Here is a 27,857-nt window from a genome sequence, read left to right on the forward strand (position 1 = left end):
GTGAACTATGTTATAGCTAGTAAATGCATTTCATTCATTCGAAATCTTTCTTCTTACTTTTCAATGTGCCATTTTCAATAGCTAAAAATGTTTTTGTTTGAAATTTTTATAGGTGAAAGTTATTATCTTTTTACTTTAATGTCATGCATATTTTTTAAATTTTCATTGTTTTGACATTTTTTACTATTAATATATTTGAAACTGTTAATTGTGAAAAATGATTTTGTTCTTAATTTTTCTTTTACTTAGAAAAAAGCTTGACTGATTTTATTTTGTGAAATGGTTGCACTGGTGGCCACAGGGTGACTAAATATGATAAAGTGATTAAAATATCGTCTTTATTTTTTTAAAAATAAATACGGAGTTATTATGAATATTTTATACTATATTCCCTAAATTACTTTATTTTAATAAATGTGATGCTTTGTAAATAACGTTTTACATTTTTGGTATCAACTGTCCTTAAATTGTTTTAAAAAATATGGAAAAATTATTTAAAAAAATATGTTTAAAATTAAATTGTATAGAAATAAAATAAAAAAAAGATTGCTGTAAGAAAAGTTATAATTAGCCAAAAACAAAATTTTCTAAATTTGCCCTCTAGTGCCACTGATAATTTCTTATTTTATTTTATTACCAGTGTTGAACAATCAACCCAATTCTGAGTTTACGACTCTCAATGCTCAACTTCGTAGCCTTGTAATTTTGAACCCAATCCAGAAGACAAGGGAACACTTAGATCAAGCATTGGGATAAACTAGCCTTCATGGTTAACATTTTAATGGAACTAACCAACATTTGCATTACATGGAGAGGAAAACAACGAAAACCTCCCCCTGTTAGCTTTATGACAAGAGGATTCAAACCCATCATCTATCTTATCTATCTACATGTGAGGATATTTTATGTCAACTCTGTGGTCAGTGTGAGCAGAATTGGAATTGACCACTGATATAATTAGCACACCCTACTGCAGAGTTAGTTAATGTTTGTACAGTCTTTTCTGTTTTGCAGAGACAACATATGTATAGTTTAACTGGTTTGTTCATCTCCTTGGCTGAATTTCATGGGTACTCATTGTGATATACAAAATCACTTATATGCCTTGCATTCTTATTTATTTATTTTTTATTGTTGAAATAATAGCGAAAAAGTTATTGCATTTTCTTTCAAGAGATTGATAGAGAAGTAACTGTCTTATTTTATTTAAATTCTTGCTATAAATTATTCATTTTATTCATATTATTTCATTTTATGTTTAATTGTATGTACTAGATTTTTATGGTTAAAACTGTTTAGTTTAAATAAAATGTTAAAAATAGTAAGTGTTTGTATTATTGTGTTTTTTTTAAAATTCATAAAAAATTGGTTGTCAGATCATTTGAGTCTGAGAAAATCTGGAAAAATGGAAAACTCAGAGATTTAAAATCTGCTTAAATAACTACAGCAAAATGTAAATTAAATGAAAACATTTGTTGAAATCCTGAAAAAGTTGAAATTTTAGGATTTTTTTTTTTTACTTAGAAAAAAAAATTAAGAAAAATAGTAGATTTTTATACAAAACTCTTTCCTTAAATTTGAGTTTTCAACACACATGTGTCTTTTGATCATTTCTGTGAAATTAAATCTGTTGTTGGTCATTTGCTGTGGTAATTCTAGGTTAGAAAAAAGCTTTTATTGAAACTTTAAAAAATTTATTCATTGTAATGTTTGGATAATTTTTTTGAGATACAATTATTATTTAGAGAATTTTGATTTACTTTTTAAACTAGAGGCAAGTTTTTTTTCTTTCCTTTTAATGTTTTTTATGTGGTTAATGATTTGCAGTATTATTTTTAAGATTTTTAAATTATTGTGAATTATTTTAACTCTTAAGGGTCTGATTTGTAAGTGCATTCATATGTTATGAAATTATATATGGTTGGATGTAATCTTAATATTTCATAACATGACCAGTGAGTATATTAAAATGATCATATTTTTGCATTGATTTTGATGCATTCGACTGTTAATTTTTAATTCTTTAAAAAAATTTGTACTATTTTTTTTAACTGAAATATTTTGTTAGTAAGACTTGTTGTTCTAGTCTAGAGGAAAAGGAAAGAAAATAATAACTAATTTTTCCAGAAATTAATATTAGGTATAAACCTTGAGTTTATATTCTGGCTGGGATCTTTTTTATATAAAATTTTATAAACTGTTAGTGTATGAAAAAAGTTTGTTATATAATTGTCCATTGTTATATAATTCTCTATACATAGAGAAGAATAGGTACATCTGTTTGTCTTTGAACCATTTAATTTTTTTTATGAAGCTTAAAAATCCTATTACCTAAATTTTTTAATCTTTAAAGTTTATCTATGATTATTTAAATATAATAATTACTTTTTTAGATTTATTAAAGGTGTGCTGTTGCAACCAAAGTTAACAGCACAGTAAACTACCTTCAAATTATTTTTTGAATTATTATTATTATTTTTTTTAACTTATTTTGATTTCAAATTGTCATTGTGTTGTTGGGAAAAAATTTCTTAATTATAAATTATTAAATTTTGTTGCCAACATGTTTTAATGAAGTACTTTTCATTATAAAAGAAGTAAAAGAAAACAACTTTTTTAAATTTAAATTGAATAAATTTGCCATTAATGATTTTGCAGACAAGAGTGTATGATATCCCCCATCTCTTAACATTGGTTCTCTGAATTCTTAGTAAAATACACAATTGAGTCTCAAGTATAAACTACTAAGTCTAGAAAACATACAACTACATTTGTAGTAAATGTTTAAATTTTCATACCATTTCTTACACTAATATTGAATGCAATAGTCGCAATCATTTTATAATTTATTGAGTAATGTCAAATAGAAATCACTCTAGCTTTTGCTGTTACGAAACTTTTTTATTAAATACATATAGCATTTACATATTAGCATTAATTACATATGGGTTTTGAATTTACAAATGGCATATATAAACATTACAGATTATCTCAAATTTGGTGCCACTATTTATTTCTCTTTACATTTAGAGGCCTTGGGGCTGTATAATGATAAATCACATTTTAAAATTGTTTGGTTAAGCGTTTTTGGTGGAATACACCATGATTTCATAGTAGGCAGTATGATGTTTCTCTGTATTGTGCTAGTAGAAATGCTAGAAACGGTAAAGTACCTATTTGAAAACCATATAAGGAACAGCCAATGTGTGACTTATTGCCCCAAGTCCTTCCATTGTAATTACAAACACAATACGCAATTGCAGTGTCTCAATTGTAATTTCCTACTCAGACTTTAAATTTTATAGATTGAGAATATTTCTAATTTAAATGTATGTTGTAAGGTAGAAAAATTGCTTAATCTTTTATTGAGAGAATAAACTTTATTTGTAGGAAATAAAATATACGTTTAAACGTTGTATAATTATATAATGATTTCCGAGCAAATATGATTTTTTCTAAAAAAAGTTGATCAGCAGAGGCCATTTTGAAAAATTTGGAAATCTTTTTTTTTTTTAAAGTATTCTACAAAATCTCTCTAAATAAATTTAATAAATAAAAACAATGCCTTAAGGAGTTAAGACACTTGTATTTTTTTTAGCAATTCGACTTATGGATGATGTTGCGTTATAATTATTTGAAATTAATTACTTGTATCGCATTAATTGGATTAACAAATATTTTTTTTATCCCTTGCAAGTGCTAGAAAGTTTTTTGACCAAGAGTTCTTGAAGTTAGTCATAATTTTTTAAAACTATTTTTGTCACAAGTTCTTATCAGACCGTTTGGGTTTAATATAAAACAATAAACAGAAGGGTGGCTATGTGAAACAATTCGTTTCAATTTTTATATTCTGTAATAAAATGAGGGTTGTGCTTGTTTTTATAAGAAAGTGAACACATTAGGGAACGCAAATTTAATATCTAATTCAGAAAGAAACCAAAACGTTCTGACGAATCGCTTTTCAGGAGAAGGAGTTTAAAAACGGGAAAACCTGTTTCATTGCTAGACTGAACTTAATGCGTTTAAAACTATTGCAACTTTTTTCCTTTTTCCCAGATTTTGTATTTTTAAAGCATTTTGATATCGGTTTAGTTTTTTCCTCACCTGAACATTATTTGAAAAAATTTGATTTCTCAGGAACTATTCGACCAATTTCACTCAAATTTTGCCAATTAAAAATTGCATTCATTAAAATGATATAAAAAATTGTTTACCTTACAATTCAAATTTTTTTACTATCATTAAATAACTAATTTACTAAAAGTTATATTTTGTATGGGATAATCTTTATATATAAAAATTTACAACTGAGTACAAAAAGCTTTAAATTCGCGTATAAAGTTCTCGAGTTTTAGTGAAATACGCAAAAAAAAAAAAAAAATGCCATAAAGGGGTCCAAACTCCTTACTAAACTATGGAACCATATTTCCCAGATTACGGCTACTCCCTATATTTCAAAAGTCAGAAATCCCAATACGTCAAAAAAGAATTTCCGTTTATTCAGAAAAAGTACGTTTTTGTGACTGATTTTGTAACCTAAAATATCGTCTGCGCTAATTAATTTGCATATTTGAGGTCATATCCAAGATTAAGTCCTAGAACCTGAAAATCTTATCATTAGAGCAAAAGTTATATAGGATAATCTGTTTATTTTTTTGCTCATTATTCTTCATTTTTGCTGTCTCGCAGTGGACTGATCGTTTAGTTATGGTCAGCATCACTGGCTGCGGTCAGTGACCACTTGGTTCAGTCTGCTTAGGGACCGAGGATGTGCGGTATTGGTCCTCGTTAAACCGTAAAGTGCTCGTCTTGCACAGCGCAGGTTGTCACCGTCGCCAATAACCCCTTGTGCAGACGTAAATAAACTACAGCAACAACTCTTCATTTTTGCAAGGATTCTAAATGTATAAAGCAAGTGTACTCTCTGTATAGGTTAGAGTAGCTTAAATAACATATATTAAGTTTCATTTAAACTAATTCGGTAGGGAGGATTTCAAATCCGAAATTAGTTTTCTTCCGAAAGACTTTTTTCACAATTATATTTTTGGTTTAGTTTATTTTATGTATGAATGTTTTTAAAGAGGATTATATGCAAATAAATCTGCCCCTTTGAAAATAACATATGATCTTAGCGTATCGTATCATAAACTGATACTGAAATGTGTTATCGCTTTCTTCCCTCAGTAGAGTGGATTTAAAAATAATCCTGGTTCGGACTATATTGTTGTTAAATTGCTTAAAAATTATGGCTCGTAGGGGGAAAAAGATTTCAGATTAGCAATAAGCTAAGCATTTGTTAAAAAATCTCGTACTACAGAAAAAAAAATTGTTCCCCAGAGTAATTAAACATTTTCAATAATTAAACATTGCAAATAGAGAAGAAGTGAAGTGATTATGGCTAACCATGTGATTTAATTGGATACGTATAAGCGACGTTACACGTGTGCATCGAACCTGATTGGTTTCTGAATCAACAAAAGGCGGTTTACCTACAATGACGTTACTTGCAGGTATCCAATTATCATATTAAATAGATTTAGTCTACTTTTAAAACAGAAGTGTTTACATTTTTTAAAAAACTAGCGAAGGAGTAACAATTTTTTTGATAAAATCAAGTGTCTTAACCCCTTTTTATCTTTCAATTCATTATCTGCACCCACATTCAGCTACAACCATATCTTCGTAATCATATTTGTAGGTGACCACACCGTCATCATCCACATAAAGAATCGAAATGGGTGTTAATTTGGAAGGGACACAAGCCGCTCTGGACACTTGTTTTGGCTCAAGACTGTGCATCAAGGTTTGGATGATGGCGTGTTTCGTGGGTGCCAAGTGCGCACTCATAGGAAATGAGCATTTTCCTGTACATTCAAAAGCCTGGAAGAAAAAGGATAATAAAGAGACATATCTATCTATCATCTAAAATACTAATCAAGAAATTTGCACTGCAAAAAAGAATACAGTATTTTTTAAAATAATTCATAGATGTAAAAGAATATTAATATATCATGATATTTGTTTAGTTAATTTTATATTCAGCTTGAAACGAGTAATGAATTCAGCATTTTAAAATAATTCACGTGATACAAAAGAATATTAATATATCAAGAAATTTATTGGGGCCGGGATTGCCTGGTTGGCAGGGTGCTGGACTCACGTTCGTGAGGACGGTAGTTTGAATCCAGTTGACCGAAGACTCCCCGTATAGTAAATAGTGACTGGTGCAAGTTAAATTTGTTGAGTCACTAAGTCCTCCATGTTCCCATTAAAATTTATACCTTTTGGGGATTCTGAATTGGAGATCGATCGTTCTCTGGTTCAGATCAAAATCACGATCTGTGGATGCATGAATGGGTCTATAAACGGGTATGACGTATGAGTGTGACAGATGTCGAATTCTTGGCCATAGATGGCGCCACTGGAAAACAAGAACAATCACACCCCTTGCCTTAATGGCCTACGACGACAACAACAACAACAAGAAATTTATTGGATAATGTTGTGTTGAGCTGCAAAGAAATAACGGAATTCAATCGATACTTCTAACATTTGATGTTTTAATGAAATATATTTTTAAGGGGTGTTGAACAAAATTAAAAAAAATTACAAAACATATAAAGCACTCATCACAGCTTAGGAATCAATCCTGTTCTGATTATTAATGTATTAGTTTAAATTATTTATATGTGGGGCTGGGGGGCAAAACTCTTTCAATTTAGTACAAATTATTATGCATTATCGAGACTGCCATTAAGAAAAATAATTTTTAAAAATACGTTAATTCCGTAGTAGTTGGAGATATGAGTTTAACTCATTTAAAACTAATGTTGCAGAATTACAACATTTTGCTATGACGTATTTTTATGGAAAAAAGTGTTAAGCCTTTATGGAAAATTAGGTATTTTCTAGTGTTACAAATAATTTCGATTGAAGATTCCGTACATACCAGATCATGTAATGGTTATGTATCTTATTCACACTTATGGCGAGTACGGATGTCTTGATATGGAATGATAAAGTATAAAATAAATAGGGTTTTTAATATTCTTTATTATTTTGCAAAAGTTTATGAAATAGTCTGCTCGTTTTTGACACAAAGTTTTTATTTAAATGTTTTTTCTTCATGCTTTTTTATTATTTAGTATTAATTTAGGTCTATTTTGACCTAAATTAATAGTTTTAACATAAATTTAAAAAAAAATATTATATTTAGCTTTTTAATAATTTAAGGCTACGAAGTACATCATGAAACACCGATGTTTTTTTCCCGCGTTTAAGGTAAAATCTTTCAAACACGGCTCACTTTAAAGCAATCTATGATTTTTTTTAAAAAATTCGCGCTTATTTGGAGTTATTTAGATCTAAGAGAAACAGTTATTCATCATTGAAATTTCTCTAATTTTAGAAATGAATTATCGATAAATTTTTGAATATGAATAATAAAAAAAGCAATATTCAAACTTTTTTTGCGTAGATTTTTCAGTACAAATATAATTTTGATAATCTAACAGAATTTTTTCAACACAAATATAATTTTGATAATCTAACAGATTTTTTTTAATCAAATGTAATTACGATAATCTAATATGTTATTTAGTGACTATTATACTGTTGTTTTAATTAAAAAGTACCAAAATATATTTTTATTTGTAATTAGAGCGTTAGAGAAAATATATTTAAAAAGTACACCTGTGTCCCATCTGCGTCAAAGGGTTAGTCTTAACTAAACAATTATCTCGGGCTTTTAAGTTAAGAGTTAATAGGTTAAATTATAATGCTGTCAAATAATTATTTGTTTAAATATTTCTGTATAAGTTTTGTGTGAGTGCAGCGTGGAGCAATTTTTTCCTCACACGTGCTTGTTAAAAAAGTAATAAGCAGAGACTGTTACTAACCTCGTAGCTTGGTGGCGCTATAATCCATTGATCATAGTTAATTGCTGCAAAGTTGACGTGAAGGGGTTTCCTTCTGCAAGGATTCTTTTTCCTCTTGAGCTTCCCTTTTCTGATCCTCCCTAGTTCTTCAACTATATAATTGCTTTGCTCTTCAGATTCCTCATCTTCGTCTTCACTCCTCCTTTTTCGATAATGCTCTTCGAAAGAACCTTTATGGAACAACAATAATTATTTTATATTAATTTATGTTATATATATATATATATATATATATATATAATGAAAAAAATAACAAATAACTGATTAAAAAAAAAAAAAAAAGGATGAAATTTTTTTTTACAAAAATTACAACAAATAAAATAGAACACAATAAGTAAAAATAACACGTAAAAACAGAAAATATAATAAAAGAAAAAACAGTATAAAGCAAAAACAAAAACAAAAAAACTATAAAGCGAGTATCGAAATCAGATGAACTTACATGGACGGGAAATTTTCCAAGAATGACTTAAAAATATTTTCGCAACGAGATTGCCAGATTACAAAATATGAAAACAAAAGCGCAAATTGAGTGCAACTAGAGGAATCCAAAGTGCCGTTCTTACAGCATTGCTGAAGTAATTTGTTATGCTGTGCATTGATTTGTTAGTTACCAAGGATGGGCCCGAAATGGATGTGCGCAAGGTAATATTATACTGGATAATTTAAAAAGTTGACCATAAATAATATTAGAAAATAAATATTTATTTAAGAAAAAATATAAAATGGAAGAGAGAAACATAAATTGCCTGTTTTGAAATAATTTTAGCCACGTATTTGCCCAAAATGGATTTGCACATGGAAAAATCAATACAGAAATTTTTAGTAAATAATTTTAGCCACGGATTTGCCCGAAATGAATTTGCACATGGAAAAATTGTAAAAATTAATAAATGAATTTTTAGTAAATAATTTCATCCACGGATTTGCCCGAAATGGACTTGCAAATGGAAAAATTATAAAAATTAACAAAGAAATCATTTTTAGTAGATAATTTTAGCCACGAATTGGCTCAAAATGGATTTGAACATGGAAAAATCATATAAATTAACAAAGGAAATTTTTTAGTAAAGGAATTTTTTATTAAATAATTTTGACCACGGATTTGCCCGAAATGGATTTGCACATGGGAAAATTATATAAATTAACGAAGAAAATGTTTAGTAAATATATCCCCAAAAATATACGATTAATTCCATGATTTTATATAAAATTTTATTACTTTAGTTCGGTATCCTTTGTTTTTTATCAAATTTTGAAAGAGTTTATCGATTTGTTTTTTGGATAAATAAATATTACTACATGTTATTTTAATTCTGTCCATTTCCTTAAAAGTAGTATTTAAATAGATGCTCCTAGGAACATTCGAATCCCTAGTTTATAATTATATGTATATATATATATATATATATATATATATATATATATATATATATATATATATATATATATATATATATATATATATATATATATATATATAGATATATACATAGGGAGAAGGATTTTATTTTTAATCAATAATAATGTATTCACCCTCGTTAGCAACAACCTTTTAATGCAGGATCAAAATGAATCGAAATAGATCTAAAAAAATAAATTGGTTTTTAAGACTAACGAATATTTAATGCACCGGAACGACATTACTTTATTCAGAACTTTACTCGACATTACTTCATTCAAAAATTCAAGTTATTTAGTTATCATACTTAATAATAAACCTTTTCTATATTGTAAATTCGCAGATACTGATGAAAAAATGTCAAAATTTTTACTTTTATAAGCTTTTGAAAATGAAATTTATTACCAGGCTGTTTTACACATAACTCTTAAGTTAATAACATTCTAATATTTTCCTTAAAGAATAACTTATAAAGATGTTAACCTTTGCTTTTGTTTCGCACTAATGCATTGAATTCTTTCACATTTTCAGTATTTTGAAAAACAGTTTGATTGTTAAAATTTCTTCTGAATTCTTCCAAAGATCTTTTCATTCTGGTGAATATTTTATCATCTTCATCTGTTGACTTCGTCAGTGTTTTAGATAACACAAGCAACTGTGGCCCATACGTTGAAAAGGCATCAAGATCAAGAAAAGGTGAAATTTCTTGTGGAACCACAAGTTCAAGAAGCATCTTCTCCTTGTTTTTCAAAGATTCTATGAGAAATTCTGTAACATTTACTGTAAGTAGTAATTCCTCTTTTAAGTTTATCGATTTTGTTGTTAATAGACGGCTGGAGATCTCTGAAAATTTGTAGAACTCGATGTTGAATATATCTGTAAAGAAAAAAAACGAGTATTACAATTTTTGTAAACATTAATTGTTTAAATCTCATAGATCAATATCGAAATTTGTTCAGGTACAGGACAAAATAACAAGAGCTCTTCTAAACTAACGCTATGAAAACAATCCTTCTTTTAGCAGAAAATGTTTTGGAAGATTTTACATAGCAAAACTGTTGGCACGATTTAAAAGATTATGCTTGAAACTTTTATGCTATTTTTATTGAAAGATATTGCTTTTTTTGATATTTTCCTTTAAGCAAAGCTTGCATCGACCGAAATGAGAGCTGGAAGTTAAATGTTTCTTTCCTTTTTTAATACTACTGTATTTTTGATTTTTATATAAATATGGCAATCCTAAAGAATCCATGGTTTCCAATTAGATGTACTTGATAAAATTGGTCTGAATTTTAAACTCAGTTGAAAATATTGACTTATGAACAATGGATTTTTAGCGAAAATTCTAAACATTTTAACATATTTTGATGGCTAATCAAGAGTTGTAGCTACGAAGAATAAACTGTTCTTTTGTTTGGGGAGGAAGGGATATTCTATTTTTTTATTTGTTCTTCTTTCTTTTGACGGAATATAAATATATACAAAAAATAGCACTAAATTGTTCTACGAATAAAACATAAAGAATACGTCCATTACTTAAAAAGATTGTGTTTACAGAACAGTTTGTAGCTTATTGTCTCAAAATCCAATAACGAGTCTGATCTTCTTTTGGTAGCTAAACTCCGACTTGTCTAACATTTTCAGGATTGTCGAAATAAATTATGAGAAATATAGATAAAAAGGGGACTAGTGTGGATATTTTTTTTATATATAAAATTGCCAAAAAAGCTTACTAATTACTATTTTGAACATCTCCTGTATTGTTTTTATTCATAGTTGAATGCTTGTCTTCATTTTAAATTTTACCTAAGTTAATTTGGATGAATAGTTCTTAATAATATTCTTTTCAGTAAATAGTTGTGTTTAAACAAAACTAGTAAATAGTTGTGTTTAAACAAAACTAGTAAATAGCTGTGTTTAAACAAAACCAAACGTCAGTGAAAAGATACGCCATTTTTTTTTACTCTTTTTTTTTCTACATAAATTCAGCAACCATCGATACAATCGCTCAAAAATGAGTACAGTCCCACAAATCAACAATAAAACCTCCAAACAAAACTTGGCAAACTTCCAATCACAGCATTTTTTTTTTCTTTTTGCTTCCGGACGAGAAAAAACGTCACGACGACAACGAGAACAACGCCCGAATTTTCTCGGGATATTTGCAATATATACATACCCGAGTTAACTCGGGATAATCACGGAAGCGGTTAAGTTATAATTTAAATATTGGTCATAATATTCATTCAAATATGTTCACATAATTAGAAATATTTGTCTAAATAATTATCAAGAATATATTTCCAGGTTTTTAACGTAGCGACCTAACAGCTCCTACCTAACCAGAATCAAGCAATATTGGCCCACTTCTGACTCCGAACAACTTTAAAGCTTAAGAACGAGTACACCCCAAATATTAAGCCTACTTATGAATTATTATTCCCCATTCACCACTGCAAAAAATGCAGGAGCAATCGTATAGTAATAGAACTTTTTATCTCAATGATCATGATCAATTATCGACTGTAAGTATACTTATTAATCTTCATTATAAAAATTCAGTGGTAAGTTTAATAAATCAATTATAAATGTTTGAAGGAGAGAATACTTAATCGTTAAGTTACTATTTTTTTTTATTATTTCGAATTAATTTTTTTCCCCTTTGAATTTAAATGAAGTGCTCAGTCGACGTAAAATGCGAAATTTCGAGGGGAATTAAAGTTGTCGCATCAATGTGGGTATGTTCAATGCGACAGAATTAAATTTTTGCTTACGTTTTAATTTTCTTGTAATCCTTATTGGAACATTGGAAATGACGAAAATCTTAGGCATATAGGCAATCTTATTTTAAAGATTATATGAAACACAAAGTAATATAAGCAAGAAATTAGAGTTTATCATCAAAATATACTCTGCAGCTTAGTTGTTCCTCGTTAGTAATTTGTGATAAATGGTTTTCACATTATTGCTTTAAACAATCCACATAAGTATTGAGAATCAGAGATGCCAACTGCTCCGGCCACGCCAAAATAAATAAAAAAGTGGAAAAAAACTACAAAGTAAATTTTGCAAATATATGACTATTTTTGCTTGCTTTTTAAAAGTTATAGCATGACCTAAGTACTTTCTTTTCTTTTATTAAACAAAAATTGGGTATCTGGGCTGCTCAGCGACCCCTATCCCATACATCATACCTGCCAACTTTCACTCTTTCCGAGTATGGATTTTCAGAGTTGTTGTAAAGCAATAAACGAAATACAATCTGATTCAAAAATATATTTATATTTTGATCCCGTTGAAATTAGCTTGCCCTAGGATTATTATGCTTTTATATATTTATTGTTATTATTTATATGTAGTGGTGGTAAAACTCATTTATAATTATCATTATAATTCAAAAAGTTAATTGGAATAACCTGAATATAGCTACCACTTTAAATATGAAAATAAAATCTTCCGGAAAATCCGGAAGAGTTGGTAGGTCAGCTCATGAAATATAAACAAGTTGATTTACAAACATTTTGTATTTTGCAACATTATAGTAGCTAGTTAAAAAGACCAAGCTCACTTGCTTGAAGAATTAAAAACATTTAACCCTTTCGCGCCGACTGTCACAAATACGTGCCAGCATAAAACCGTATCAATCAGGGTAAAAAGATAAAACTGGTAACCAAAGTAGTTCTTTAGCAGTTTATTTGTGGGCGGAGTTATAATTGTTTGATTTATTTAATTCACCATTACTTTGTTCAAAATAAAACTATTTAGCTATACTTTGAATTAATATTAGTTCTATATATGATTAAACTAACAATAATGAAAGTAAAAGCAAAGTAAGTCTATCAAATTAGCAGCGACAACATTTAAGTTACCGCTTTTTATTTAATCACAACTTGACTCTGATTTTGTACGAATGCTTTTCTGAATCACCCGTCCCCAAGGGGTTAATAATTACAAACAATTTGATTTTAGTCATTTTATACAACCATGATTAGCGAAATACACATCATATACTGACTTGATTAGAGAATTATACATTATTTGCATTAGGTAAATGATTAGAAAAAATGATATTGAGCATTAAAAACATTTTATGGTTTTAAATAGTACAAACAATTTTAATTTTAACCATGATTAGATGGCCTAAGTATATAAAAAGGTTGAATTGTATAAGCCTACGATTTATTTAGAAATAGTGGTGGATAAAAATCTACTAAATTGATTTTATTAAACCAAGAATCACAATTGATAAACTATCACTTTAAAATATATATTTGCTGTCCGGAGGAAGGTGGCATCTCTGGAGAATGCTTGCCTGATTTTTCTTTTAAATTGGGTAGTGAAAAATTAAACAAGGCAAATAATTGTTAATTTACCTTCTAATGAATCTATAACTACATACCACTTTTTCACTTCTTATATCTGATTGTAGCGACTCTGAAAATGCCTCTAACTCAGCTTATATATTTGTATAATTAATCCTTTGCATCCGATTTATTTAAATTCCGAACTGAGATGAAGCTAACAAATTAAAAAACTAGTAGTAAGTTTTTGATTAAAAAAATTTTTTCTTTTGTTAAATAGTTACTAAATATAACCTGACATCTTCACTAAATGCTTGTCATTTATAAGATGTGGTAGTTATCAGTGCATTATTTTTTTCCTAAATAGACTAATAGCAAAATATTTTAGTCAGAACTTTCTATTTATTGGTAATAAATGCATAACGAGTCTCACTCGTTAAATAGCGTGAAAGGATTAAGATTAATAAAAGTTTTATTATTACAAAAACCAGCTAAAAGTGCTTGGGTTTTCTACCAGTCTCTCTTCTTTTTCATACTGTTTTCAGCCCTAAATTCGAGAGTCTAATTGTCCATATGCTGTTAATTGATGCAAAGGATATTTTAAGTTCCAAAATAAGATACAAAAACGTATGGAATTTTGACCTTCAAATTATGATCTCATCAGTTTATGCAAGGAATAATATAAATCCATAACTACCAATCGTTTTTAACGGATGCAATTTTTATATTGAATTGCTTCGTCGCCGTGATAAATTTCCACCACCTATAGAGTAGATAAACTATATCGAGGTGGCGGAGTCGCAATTATTATTAAGAACAGTCTCTCACATCACGAGGTTACAAAAGATGCCAGCGGCGGCATAGAATATATTACTATCACCTTACAATATGGCAATAGTAGCATCAATATCACGAAAGTCTACAACCCACCCAAGCATACTATCACCGAGACGCAGTTGAAAGACCTTTTTATTAGCAATCAGGATACAATTATTTTAGGGGACATTAATTCTAAGCACTCCATCTGGGGCTGCAACCGTACCAATGTTAATGGCATTAATCTTAAAAAGCTCATAAATAAATACAACCTCACTGTCATAGCCCCACTCGAACCCACATTCTACCCCAATAATAGTTCTCAAATTCCAGACATTCTAGACTTTGCTATCACTAATATTAAAATACCAATGAGCAGCTCGGTTATTAATGAATTAACCTCAGACCATAGACCTGTTCTCTTAAATGTTGGCATATCTGCAATTCACACGCCCAAGATGATTAAAACCACAAACTGGGACCTTTTTCAAAATATTCTAACCACCAAACCGCCCCCCCCCCCCAATCTAGACTTAAAAACCCCAAATGACATCAACAATCAAATGTATAGGATAAAAAAATTCATCTCTGGCGCATACGAGGAAGCTTCCATAGAAAAAGAATACAAAATTAATTTTCTTAAACTGCCTCAGGAAATTAGAAACCTAGTAAAAACCAGAAATTGGTGTAGGAAAAAATTCAAACGAACCTGCGATCCGAATTATAAAACTGAAATGCTTGAACTAAATAAAATCATTCACAAAGAAACTAGAAAGTATAAAAAATTACAGTGGAATGAAAAGATCAAAAATCCAACAACTGAAAACAATTCAATCTGGAAAATGGCAAAGGCCCTCAGAACTGACCAAGTAATTAGCAAACCAATTAAGACAGATAATGGCTTTGCATGTACTAAGCAAGGCAGAAGCTTTTGCCACACATATGGCTAAACAATTCTCCCTTAATGATGACTATGAAAACCTTAGATACCACCAAACAACTCCTTCGAATCATTGACTTCATTGGTAAGGGCCTGCACAACAAACAGACAACTGCATTTCTCATGCTTGACATCAGCAAAGCATTCGATCGAGTTTAGCATGCTGGTATCGTGCACAAACTAATTAATTTAAACTTTCCCTATGACATTGTAAAAATAATACATAACTACTTATCAAACCGTACTTTTAATATTAAACTAAATAGTGTTGTTTCATCCAGGAGAAAAATAAATGCGGGTGTTCCCCAAGGGAGCATTCTAGGACCGATACTGTTCATTATTTATACCCACGATTTCCCCATATTTCACGACGACCACAACAGTAACACGGCGTTTTACGCTGACGATACTGGAATCTTGCAGAAATCTCTCAAACCAGATAATGCACTTCAAAAACTACAGAACAAGTCAAATGATGTTGAAGACTGGTGCCTAAATTGGAAGTTCAAACCAAATGCTAGTAAATCGCAATTTTTAATAATACAAAAGAATAGAAAGTCCTACTCTAATAAATACCAACTAGTTCTCTTCAACAACACTATACCCATTGTTGATAAAGCTATATATTTAGGCTTAACCATTAATAAAAAACTGACCTGGTCTGATGTAAATAACATTAAAAATAAAGTATATGCAGCAACCAACAAACTTCAAACACTTTTTCATAACCGACACCTTAGTTTAAAACTGAAAAAACTCCTGTATACCTCGATGATACGTCCTATCATGACGTACGCCTCACCTGCTTGGTGTAACGCCTCCGAAAAAGACCTCAAAAAACTTATCGTACTTCAAAACAACATCTTGAGAAAACTCACGGGAGCCAGATGGTTTATCCGCAACAACGCCATTCATTGAGATCTTAACATTGACCGCTTTGACCATCATTTCAACAAATTAAATAGAAACTTCTTTATTAAAGCCGCCACCTGCAATACCGCAAATTTTAATGATATTTTCGACTGCATAAATCTCAAAGAGGATGCAAAAATTCGACCCATTGCACACTTCTACACTTCTGATATCATACTAACATTTAATAACACAAACACTCACTGACGGCCGGGTCTCTACTTAACAGAGCCACATATACTTACACATATACACACATCCTCACAATCCTTTAACTCGCCCCCCTTTTGTATGTATTTCCAAACTGTAAATATTCATTTGTGTTTATTTTTCCATTGTACTTTAATTTTACCTTTTTCATGTACATTTTTATTACTTATAATTTTGTCATTGCCTAATAATGGCAAAGTGCCATTTTTCTTTTCTCAAGAACTCCATTCACTCCCCAAACTTTAATTTTGTCATGTATGTTTCTAAGTTTAACTTCAAGATGAATGGGAAAAGGGCCGTAAGGCCTCAGACGCTCAGTTCCACTACAACGAACGAACGAACCGTGATAAATTTCCTTACAGTGAATTGTTGAGAATAGATTAACTCCTCCCGAATATTATCTAATATTGAAATAGTTCTTCTACCAATATTTTCACTTTTCCCGGCGCGAACGTGTTAATAATCTTATGCTGAATAGCTGTCAAAAAATTCAGGATTGTTCTTACAAGTATTTCATTTTTATGTTAAAATTGATAATGCTTTTTCGACATTTGTTTTTAAATTTCGGATTTATAAATTTAATGTAATTTGATTTTGACTACCACTAAATGCAAATAAATTAATCAATCAATAAATTATATATATATAAAATAAAAACGATCCATACACGAATTTAAGAAACAGCAAATGTGTAGTGTTTATTTTATATACAGTTGCATATCAATTAGTCCTTCAGTACACGCTTGAAGTTTTTATAAATGGCATCATTTATACCCATGCAAAAATAAGTTTATGAATAAAAATAATAAGTGTATGCAAATTAAAAAAAATTTTCGTATTATACCACTATAATTTAATTTAAAAAAACATTACCGATACATAAATATTTCAGTTTGGCTTCTCACAATGTTTCTCTTCTTAAAGCTAAAAAAAAAGTTACTAACTCTCTTTTGACCCCTAATGAAGAGTCAGAGGAATTGAAGGAACTTTTGTAAGTTTAACACGTTGAGCGCCACGTCAGCCATCGGTGGCTGACACTGTACTTTCCATTTAGGCCGCGTCAACCACCGGTGGCTGACACTGAAATTACATTTAGGCCGCATCTGCCACCGGTGGCTGACACTGAAATTACATTTAGGCTACGTCAACCACCGGTGGCTGACACTGAAATTACATTTAGGCTGCGTCTGCCACCGCTTGCTGACACTGACCTTTCACATAGGCCGTGAAAAACAGCTGGCTGACAGCGTATAACATATGATACAGAAATATAAAATTTACACTCTTTTATGGAATTGCAGAAAATTTATTCAAAATTTACTTAATTATTGTGATTTTTGGTTTAATAAATTCAATTCAGTAGATTTTTATCCACCGCTATTTTTAAACAATTCATTGGTATATATAATTCACCACTTTTTTCAGTTATGTCATGCTAAACCTTTTATAAACTAGCAAAATCTATCTATATTTACAAATTTTGTTTGTAGTTATTTCGCATAATTTTGAAGAAAAGTGCCAATTTTTTTATTCAAGAAAATTACATAAAACTAAGTGTATATGTAATATATGCACTCATTTTTAATTTTTAAGTTAATTTTTAGCGTACATGTTTGATGAGTTGTTCTAGTTGAAAATAATCTCTAAACACATGAAAAACAGTCAGTGCTACCATATGGTGCTCAAATTAAGATACAAATATGATTCCGGACATAAGAAAAAGATTGCTTTAATCTTTTGAACACACCAGCCAGGAAATATCAACGACACGAGAAATAGAAGGTGATTCGTTGGGAGCTTGAAGGTAGGGTAGTTTTTTTAGTCAAATCTTGTCCAAATGGAATATTATATATTTTTTATGCTGTGTTAACTTTTGTCTTCAAAGCCAAAATCAATCTCTGTCACTCATTGTTGTGCCTCACTAATTCTGCAATCAACTTGTAAATAATGTTACGTAAAATTAGAATGTCGTGCGTGTGTGATATGAACTATTTATGGGTCGATACACGTGAGAAAAGTCACGGTGGCTCAGAGGATAGAGCATTCACCTCCCGATGAGGTGATCCAGGTCTGAATACCAGCGATGGCTGGTCGATAGGAACTTCGCACCCGGTTCGCACCGACCACTCTGCTGACGTAAAAAATCCTCGGAGTAGATGAATTATGGGTTAGAATCTCCTTGTCGTCTGGATAACCGTGAGAGGTATTTGTGGTTTTCCTCTTCATATAACGCAAATGCGGATTAGTCCCATCAATAAGTCCTTCACGAAGGCTAGTTTGTCCCAACGCTTGATCGAGCTGCTCTGGATTGGGTTTAGAACTACAAGGATACGGAATTGAACAGTGATAGTCGTAAACTAAGAATTGGGTTGGTTGCTCAACGCCAGTTATAAAATAAATGTACATGGGAAAAGTAAAAGAATTTTTTTTTATTTAACGTCGCCTTTCGTTGGGGAATTGTTTTTGTTAAAAAATATAGTATATAGGGAGGGAAAAGTACTTACTGCTGTTCGTTATAAAGTTCTGCAGAGAAGATATCTGTATCCTCAACTGGCCGAAGAGAATAGCTTCCGAGTCTGGAAAATGAAGAAGATCAAATACCAATTGATGAGAATGTGTATGCGAATTGTAGTGAAATTGTTCTTTATATGGCTTCTCATCGAAAGGCAATCCTAAGAAGAAATTGAAAAAGGTTATGGGCATAAAATAAACATAAGAAAAATTAAAATGATTAATCATTTGTACTACTTACGCCTATAGTTAACCTTGGGAGTGCCTATTAGTAATGTTTTTGGGAAGAAATTATTGCAAATGTTATTATATGTATAAAAAAAAGTATTGAACAAACTCAGTATGTATTAACCCTTTCGCGCCGACTGTCACAAATACGTGCCAGCATAAAACCGTATCAACCAGGGTAAAAAGATAAAACTGGTAATCAAAGTAATTCTTTAGCAGTTTATTTGTGGGCAGAGTTATAATTGTTTGATTTATTTAATTCACCATTTCTTTGTTCAAAATAAAACTATTTAGTTATACTTCGAATTAACATTGATTATATATATGATTAAACTAACAGTAATTAAAGTAAAAGCAAAGTAAGTTTGTCAAGTTAGCAACGACTACATTTAAATTACCGTTTTTTTATTTAATTACATCCTGATTCTGATTTTGTACGAATGCTTTTCTGAATCACCCGTCCTCAAGGGTTTAAACATAGATAAGTGTGAAAATTTCTTATGCTCTTTTGTTGGAACGTATAAAATTATAAAAATAATGGAAAAGTTTCCTGCACGAGAGGAGTCTAGTCGAGCACCCTCGCCGATTCAAATAATGAAATCATTATCCCGGATGCTTTTCTTTTACATTATCATTTTTTTTACATTTCTGAAAGTTTAAAAATAAGATTTCACCATTTACAGCGATGCCAGCAGCTTCGCTTTCAGCAAAAAATTTATAAAGTGGTAGAGACTTAAGAATTTTGATTTATTGTATTAACAAATGGCATTTTTAACAAACATTCAAATTATTTAAAGTTTCGCTGATCAATCTAATTTTAAATTAGTATTATTAAACCGCGATTTATTGATTAAATCATAAATTTAATAACCAAAAATAAAATTTGTCCTCAAAGTGGAGCTAGTTGGTATTCCTACATTAAAACACAATTTTTGCTACCACGAGGAAAAAAAAGGTCTTCATCGCCTGTTAAAGGCGACAGCTGTGAAAATAATGATTAAAATTCGATTATTAACTCATTAATATTCAGCATCAAAAACACGAAATAATTGTGGAAGTACAATATGCAATTACTAAAAGCGAACAACTTAACCCTTCATTTTCAAACTGTACTTCAACGTACAAATTTCATATTTCCAAAAGAAAGAAAATATAGTTGGTTGGTTGAAATATTGTATCATTTGGACTTGTTCAAAGCTAAAGTGGTAGATAACAGAAAGAAATATCCAATTGGTATGCATAAATATGAGCTAACACTTTTTCCACGTAAATGTGTTTTATTTACGTAATGTGTTTGCATACCCTCCAACAACTAAGGAATTTTCATAATTTAAGATAATGTTTTTAGGGGTAATAATCTTAATGTACTATAAAACCCATTCAGGCCAATATTTTCAAAAACTTGTTTTAAAAAGATAAAGACAGGTAATCAATAAGTTATTGTGTTATGAAATTTTTCTTGAAAAACAATCGTATTCACCAAAATATATGTAGTGTTGTAAATAAATATGTTTTAACCCCTTGGGGACGGGTGATTCAGAAAAGCATTCGTACAAAATCAGAATCAGGATGTAATTAAATAAAATACGGTAACTTAAATGCAGTCGTTGCTAATTTTACAGACTTACTTTGCTTTTACTTTAAATATTGTTAGTTTAATCATATATATAATCAATGTTAATTCAAAGTATAACTAAATAGTTTTATTTTGAACAAAGTAATGGTGAATTAAATAAATCGAACAATTATAACTCCGCCCTCAAATAAACTGCTAAAGAAATACTTTGATTACCAGTTTTATCTTTTTACCCTGGTTGATACGGTTTTATGCTGGCACGTATTTGCGACAGTCGGCACGAAAGAGTTAAGTGATGTAAAATTAGATTATTGCATTATATTACAAGAAAGCTTGTCCTCACAACTTCATACCTGCCAACTTTTAATCCCTTCCATTATCATTTTTCCCAGTGGTACTAAAATGGAATTGAAACTTCAATTTTAAGCAAACAAATACGTTGTATTTGAGAAAACTTAAGTTGACAACCATGATAGTAACGCATATTAATATATGTGTTTAATTTTTGTAAGAATAGTGGTGAACAATATCATTTAAAAATTTGGATTATAAAAGAAAAAATAGTTTATAATTACTACCACTTTAAATATGAAAATAAAATCTTCGGGAAAATCCGGAAGAGTTGGCGAGTATGGAACTTAAGTTTTCTCAAATACGACGTATTTGTTTGCTTATAATTGAAGCTTTAATTTCAAATTTAATACTACTGGGAAAAATGAAAATGGAAGGGATTAAAAGTTGGCAGGTATGCTTATAACTGTTACAGAGATGCTAACTTCCTCCGGACAGCGGATAGTTAGTTTCTAGTGGTAGTCATTTAATGTATGATTATTGGCTTAGTAAGTTTGATTTATAGGATTTTTACTTATGACTACTTCTAAATAATCCAAATACTTGTATGATACGCCACTTTTTTGCAGTTCAGCAGTATTGAGTCTAAACAAAAACTCGAGAAATTAATCGAAAATTTGCAAATTTTAGTTTGTAGTTTTCTACCGTTTATTAATGTATTTTGTTGAATCCGGAGCAGTTGGCATCTCTTTTGTTAAAAAAAGTGTTGGTAGTCATAGTTTAATTTTCCTACAAATAAGCAGCAATTACATAAATTTACTAGGTACCACTCTTTTCTTTCTTTCTTCATTATATAACATATATATCAACTGCCTTTTATGTAAGTCAATCAGTTCTAAGATTTAACCGTTTGAATGCTAATAAAAAAATTTTTAAAAAATTGCTCTTAAATATTTTAAATAAAAATTATTGTTATTATAATTTTCAATTCTATATTCTTGCAAATAGCACAGATGCCAACTTGCTTCGGAACGCAAATATATATTTTAAAGTGGTAGTTTATCAATTGCAATTCTTGGTTTAATAAATTCAATGTAGTAGATTTTTATCCACCACTATTTCTAAATAATTCGTTGGCTTATATAATTTACCACTTTACTAAACCTTAGCATACCTGCCAACTCTTCCGGATTTTCCGGAAGATTTTATTTTAATATTTAAATTGGTAGTAATTATATACTATTTTTTCAGTTATAATATTAATTTTCAAATGATATTGATCACCACTATTCTTACAAAAATTAAGCACATATATTAATATGCGTTACTATTATGGTTAACTTAAGTTTTCTCAAATACATCGTATTCGTTAGCTTAAAATTGAAGTTTTAATTCCATTTTAATACCACTGGAAAAAATGATAATGGAAGGGATTAAAAGTTGGCAGGTATGCCTTAGTCATGCATACAGTACCTTAGTCATACAATACCTTTTATAAAGTAAGCAAAAATAGTCGAAATATTTGCAAAATTTACTTAGTAGTTATTTACCGCTTTTTTTTTTTTTTTTTTTGGCTTGTCCGGAGCAGTTGGCATCTCTGAAATAGAACCTTTAAATATGAAATTTCAGTAAGAACCAGACCTGCCAACTTTTAATCCCTTCCATTATCATTTTTCCCAGTGGTATTAAATTGGAATTAAAACTTCAATTTTAAGCAAACAAATACGTTGTATTTGAAAAAAATTAAATTGACAACCACGATACTAACGCATATTAATATATAAGCTTAATTTTTGTAAGAATAGTGGTGATCAAAATCATTTAAAAATTAAATTTATGAAAGTAAAAAAAGTATATATTTACTACCACTTTAAATATAAAAATAAAATCTCCTGCAAAATCCGGGAAAGTTGGCAGGTATAAAGAACTGTCCAGAGCTAAGCTTTAAATTGCTTAGAATTATAAATTTTATTTAAAATTTACCACTACATAAATAAAATAAACATATTTATAACGGCAAGATAATCGGTAATTATATAACATTAACTGCGGAAAATTGCAACTCGGTGAAGGTTGCCAAAGGCGACTTAAAGTTACAAAAAGTGGTAACTAGTAAAATTCAAATTTTGGGTAAAAGATTACCTGGCTTATTTTTTGTCAATTTACCACTAATTGAATTTTTGTCAATTTACGACTAATGATTCTGCATTAAATGTGAATAATTTGAAATGAAAGTCATAGTGGTATTTATGATTGAATAATTTAAAAGGTAATAAATAAACAAAATAATGAGTTCTGCTGCTTTTTATATTTCTAGTCGCCCGTGGCATATATATATATATATATATATATATATATATATATATATATATATATATATATATATATATATATATAGCAGTGATTCAAATTAATATCATTCAATAGTTCTGAAAATATTGTAAGTTGTGCATACAGTTAACTTCCTTACTCTAGATCTGTTTCATAAATAATAATCATTTTATTTGTTAATTAAGTTTTCATGCATTAACTCAATTTAGTTTTGCGTTTTCAAATATAATTAGTTTTTAATTTCTCGTCATAGATTTGCGATTGGGAGGAGCCATTCATTCAGCCACAGATAGTAATTTTGACCTGAACCAGAGAACGATCGATTTTCCAATTCAGTGTTCTCAGATGTATTAATTTGTTATGCGAACTTGGTTTTTGTGACCGCAACAGATTTAACGTGCACCAGTCACCATTTAATACACGGTGATTCTTTGCCAGGCGGGCTTCGAACTCACAATCACGAGCTCAACGTCCTACCAAACAGGCTATCCCTGTCTTACAATTTTATGTGGAATTCAAATGTATTGAAAGCAAAACTTTTCATTTCAATAAAAATTATTTTCCAACCCTGCACCGATAAAATTTCTTGCTTCTTCGTCATCAAAATAAAAGTTTATATGAAATATGCATTTAGAAATAGAGTGATACGTAAGAAAAAAAATTATTCACTTTGTATAAACAAATATGTACTACTGCTTCAATTGTAGTGTGGAATAATAACTTACACATTTTTCGAAGAAACTGTTGAACTATAGAAAAAGATTAGAAAGTATGGTCTAAGTTTTTATTAAACAAACAACCACGCCTACGAAATTCAGATACACACCAATTCGACATCTCTTGATCAGTACACCAACCCATAAACAAAAACTTTTACTACAAGAAGAAAAATAACCCAATACTTTTTTTCTTATGGCTTTATTTTTTTGTCACATATCGATTACTTTTTGTGCCTAAACATAAATAGTTAAAAAATATGTTTAATTGGAAATATGTACGGTTGCTGGAAAAAAGAATTTACAAAGCTGTTTTAAAATAATTATTGAAATATCAAACATTTTATAAAATTAAGTTAGTTTGTCAAGACTTAAAGGTATACTTTTTTCAATTATTAGATTTTATTATATATTTAACTTGTTTGTTTGTCATGGTGCTAAAATAGATTTACTTGAAACTCTAAAGAATCTGATGTTATACATTAACCATAAATATTGTCAATGCTAAGAAATATTTTCCTCATCGACCGTACAAGTTGATATCTAATAAGGATATGATTTTGAATTGTAACACCTATGTTATAAAAATACACAATTATTTCGGTTTTGATGCAAAGAAAACACTATTTATATTCTAGAACAATAACTAAGCAGCAGAATTATTTGAAACTGAATTAAAAATCCTGAATGACAACGTTAACAAGTTGAATGCCACACTAAATTTTCATGGCTTGCCCGTCTGGCCAAACGGTAACAACTACGAACTAAATTTCCAACTTTGACAGAATTTGCTAGTTTTTTTAAAAGGTTTAATATGACATATCTGAATATAGTGGTGAGTTATATAAGCTTACGATTTGTTGAGAAATAGTGGTGGATAAAATAAATCTACTAAATTGAATTTATTAAACCAAGAATCACAGTTAATAAACTACCACTTAAAAATATTTATTCGCTGTCCAGAGCAAGTTGGCATCAATGTGTATATAAATAAAACTATTTTTGTGTGTTCTATATTACCAACCAATATTACTAATGTTATATAAAAACGTCAATTTGTCATATTGAATTTTTCATACCTGCCAACTTTAACTCTTTCCGAAAATGGATTTTCAGAGTGGTTGTGAAACAATAAACGAAAAACAATCTGACTCAAAAGTAAATTTATATTTTGATCCCGTTGAAATTCGGTTGCGCAAGAATTATTATGCTTTTATATATTTATTGTAATTATTTATATGTAGTGGTGGTCAAACTCATTTATAATTATCATTATAATTCAAAAAGTTAATTGGAATAACCTGAGTATTGCTACCACTTTAAATATGAAAATAAAATCTTCCGGAAAATCCGGAAGAGTTGGCAGGTATGTTGTTTTATTATTTCTCAAGCAAACGGCTTGATTTTTTTATGGTTACCACAGAAATGTTCTTTTGTGTACATATGCTTTCATCAATCTTTAATGCATTTTCATATTTCTATCGCAAATAATGTAATATTATAAATTAAGATTGTATTTCATGTATATTTATCAAATTATGGCTATTTTCAATTTTTGAATCAAGATTTTGTGTACATATGCGTTCATCAATTTTTAATGCTCGTCTTCATATTTCTATCGCAAATAATGTAAAATTAAATTAAGATTGTATGCATATTTATCAAATCATGGCTGTTTACATATTTTCACGGCAATTTATGTAAATCACCGTTCAAGTCAGTATATACTTCAAATTATGTTCATATTCTTGTAAGTGTTACCACAATGTCACAAAAACAAAATGTTTTATTCACTGCATGATTTTCATGAAATATGGGGTAGGGGCCGCTGCGTGGCCTAGGTACCCAATTTGTATTAAATAAAGAAAGAAAAGTGTTCCATTAATTATTACATTAATTTCTTCAAACCATTTTAGTAACGATAATAATATAAAAAAATCAAAAGCACTAAAAATTTACTCGAATTATTTGTTTCTAATAATCTTGACTTCACCGGTGGCCCCCGTGGGGCTACGAACAAACTCAGTGCCGGTCACCGGTGATCCCCATGGCATTAAACGTGTTAAACAGTCAAACTTTTCAATAAATAATTGTTTATAAAAAGGATCTATAGCTATAGTTAACTGAATAATTTCGAGCAATGTTAGTAAAATGCACTTACGAGAACTCCAGAAACTCCTTGCTGTATCGAATTTCAACTGTAGCCCTTTATTTGTCAAACGATTGTACACATCTAGCATGTACTGAGGTACATGTGAATGAGTAATGCTCCTCTTCACAATTTTTTTCTCTCTTTTCTCAATTAAGGCTTTCTTGAGAGCAGAAACATCTCCTACAACGAAACTATCCAAAAACAGAAGAGGATCACTTATTCCATGATATTCTGTTGTAGAATTATTAGAGTCTTGGTAATCGGTGATATCAGTCTGGATGGCGTATCCATCTATCAGGCAAATAAAGAGGATGCTTATCACAAAAAAAGTCGACCTGACATGGTTAAAGGCCATGTTACAGGCCTCTTGTATTAATTAATAAAAAAGCAATTTGCAGCAGTATCTATTTTGAAGTGATTGTTACGCCGGTTTTATTAGTTTCAAGTTCTGAGTACTTTCAATTTTTAACCGACAAAGCAATGAAATAAATTTTTTTTTAAAGAAAACCTGATTTAATAGATTAATGTAAATAGATAAACTAATTGTAATTGTAAAGCAAATTTCTTTGGTTTAATTTCCGGTTGTAACTTTCACAACACACTGATCCTTTAAACGGCTGTCACTTTTTAGTCCAATACGCTTTCATTAAACATTTCCTCCAAAATCAGAAATAATCCTTAGAGTTTCAGTTGATTTCATATCTTTTATGTGTTTTAATTACTTCGTTGATTTCTATATATCAAAATTCTTGGTCGGCAAATATTCTTTCAGCTTTTGAAATGGATTCTACGCATGTTAAGTTTTTCACGTTGAATCAATGATCTATAAATTTTACTTTATTTTAGTAATCCATGTGCAAAGATTTTTATCGCCAAATTTTGAACGGTATAGTGGATTTCTTGACACTCAATGGAAGCGTTGTACGGCCACCTTGAAGGTGAGACGTAGCATCAAAGAATGCCAAGACCTCAGTCAAATATAGAGACACTTAAGTGAGGTCCCGTTTTGCACAGTGGTGTTTTATATATAGAGGGTCTTCTGCATAACGCTCGTGTCTTTTACATTTTTTCCCTTCCAAGTCCTTATCGCGAGACGTTTTTGCGTAAGTGTTGTTTAAGTTAATAGACGGCCGAAGACAGGACAGATGCTACACGAAGAACAAAGAGGTTGAAGAGATAAATAGGCGCTCACTTCTTTGTTTTTGTTTGCTGAAATGTTTTAGTATCGTTTTTTTTTTGTTTTGTTGCGTCATTTTGAAAGGATAGCTAGGTAGGTAATGAACGGGTAAAAATCACTTTAAATACATTATGTATGACAATGTGGTGGCCCATAAACTGCTCAAAAGCCATATGTGGTTCTTGTGAAATTCTAAAGGCGTTTTTTTTATTTTATTTAAACATCGGAAATGAATAACTGAAAATACATTTCATTAAAATCATGAGTTAGCTGAACTCTTCTTGAACGATTAAATTCACCTTAATTATATTGTGTATGACATTGGTGACTAAACTGGTCAGAAGCCGTGTGCGGCTA

At 29.8% G+C, this 27,857-nt stretch overlaps 1 protein-coding gene across 1 annotated transcript; it reads right to left on the reverse strand.

The window, feature by feature from the left end:
- Positions 1 to 2,880: 2,880 nt before the first annotated feature.
- Positions 2,881 to 27,484, reverse strand: LOC107440434 (dorsalin-1). Its single transcript, XM_071182116.2, has 5 exons — positions 26,333 to 27,484; positions 19,023 to 19,190; positions 9,823 to 10,215; positions 7,899 to 8,107; positions 2,881 to 5,880 (listed from the first exon to the last, which is right to left on the reverse strand). The coding sequence occupies exons 1-5, from the start codon at positions 26,676 to 26,678 to the stop codon at positions 5,647 to 5,649; spliced, it is 1,350 nt and encodes a 449-aa protein (XP_071038217.2). The 5' UTR covers positions 26,679 to 27,484; the 3' UTR covers positions 2,881 to 5,646.
- Positions 27,485 to 27,857: the final 373 nt, after the last annotated feature.

The sequence above is a fragment of the Parasteatoda tepidariorum genome, chromosome 4 (assembly GCF_982258835.1).
Source record: "Parasteatoda tepidariorum strain Cologne lab strain chromosome 4, Ptep-v5.0, whole genome shotgun sequence".
Lineage (NCBI taxonomy): Eukaryota > Metazoa > Arthropoda > Arachnida > Araneae > Theridiidae > Parasteatoda > Parasteatoda tepidariorum.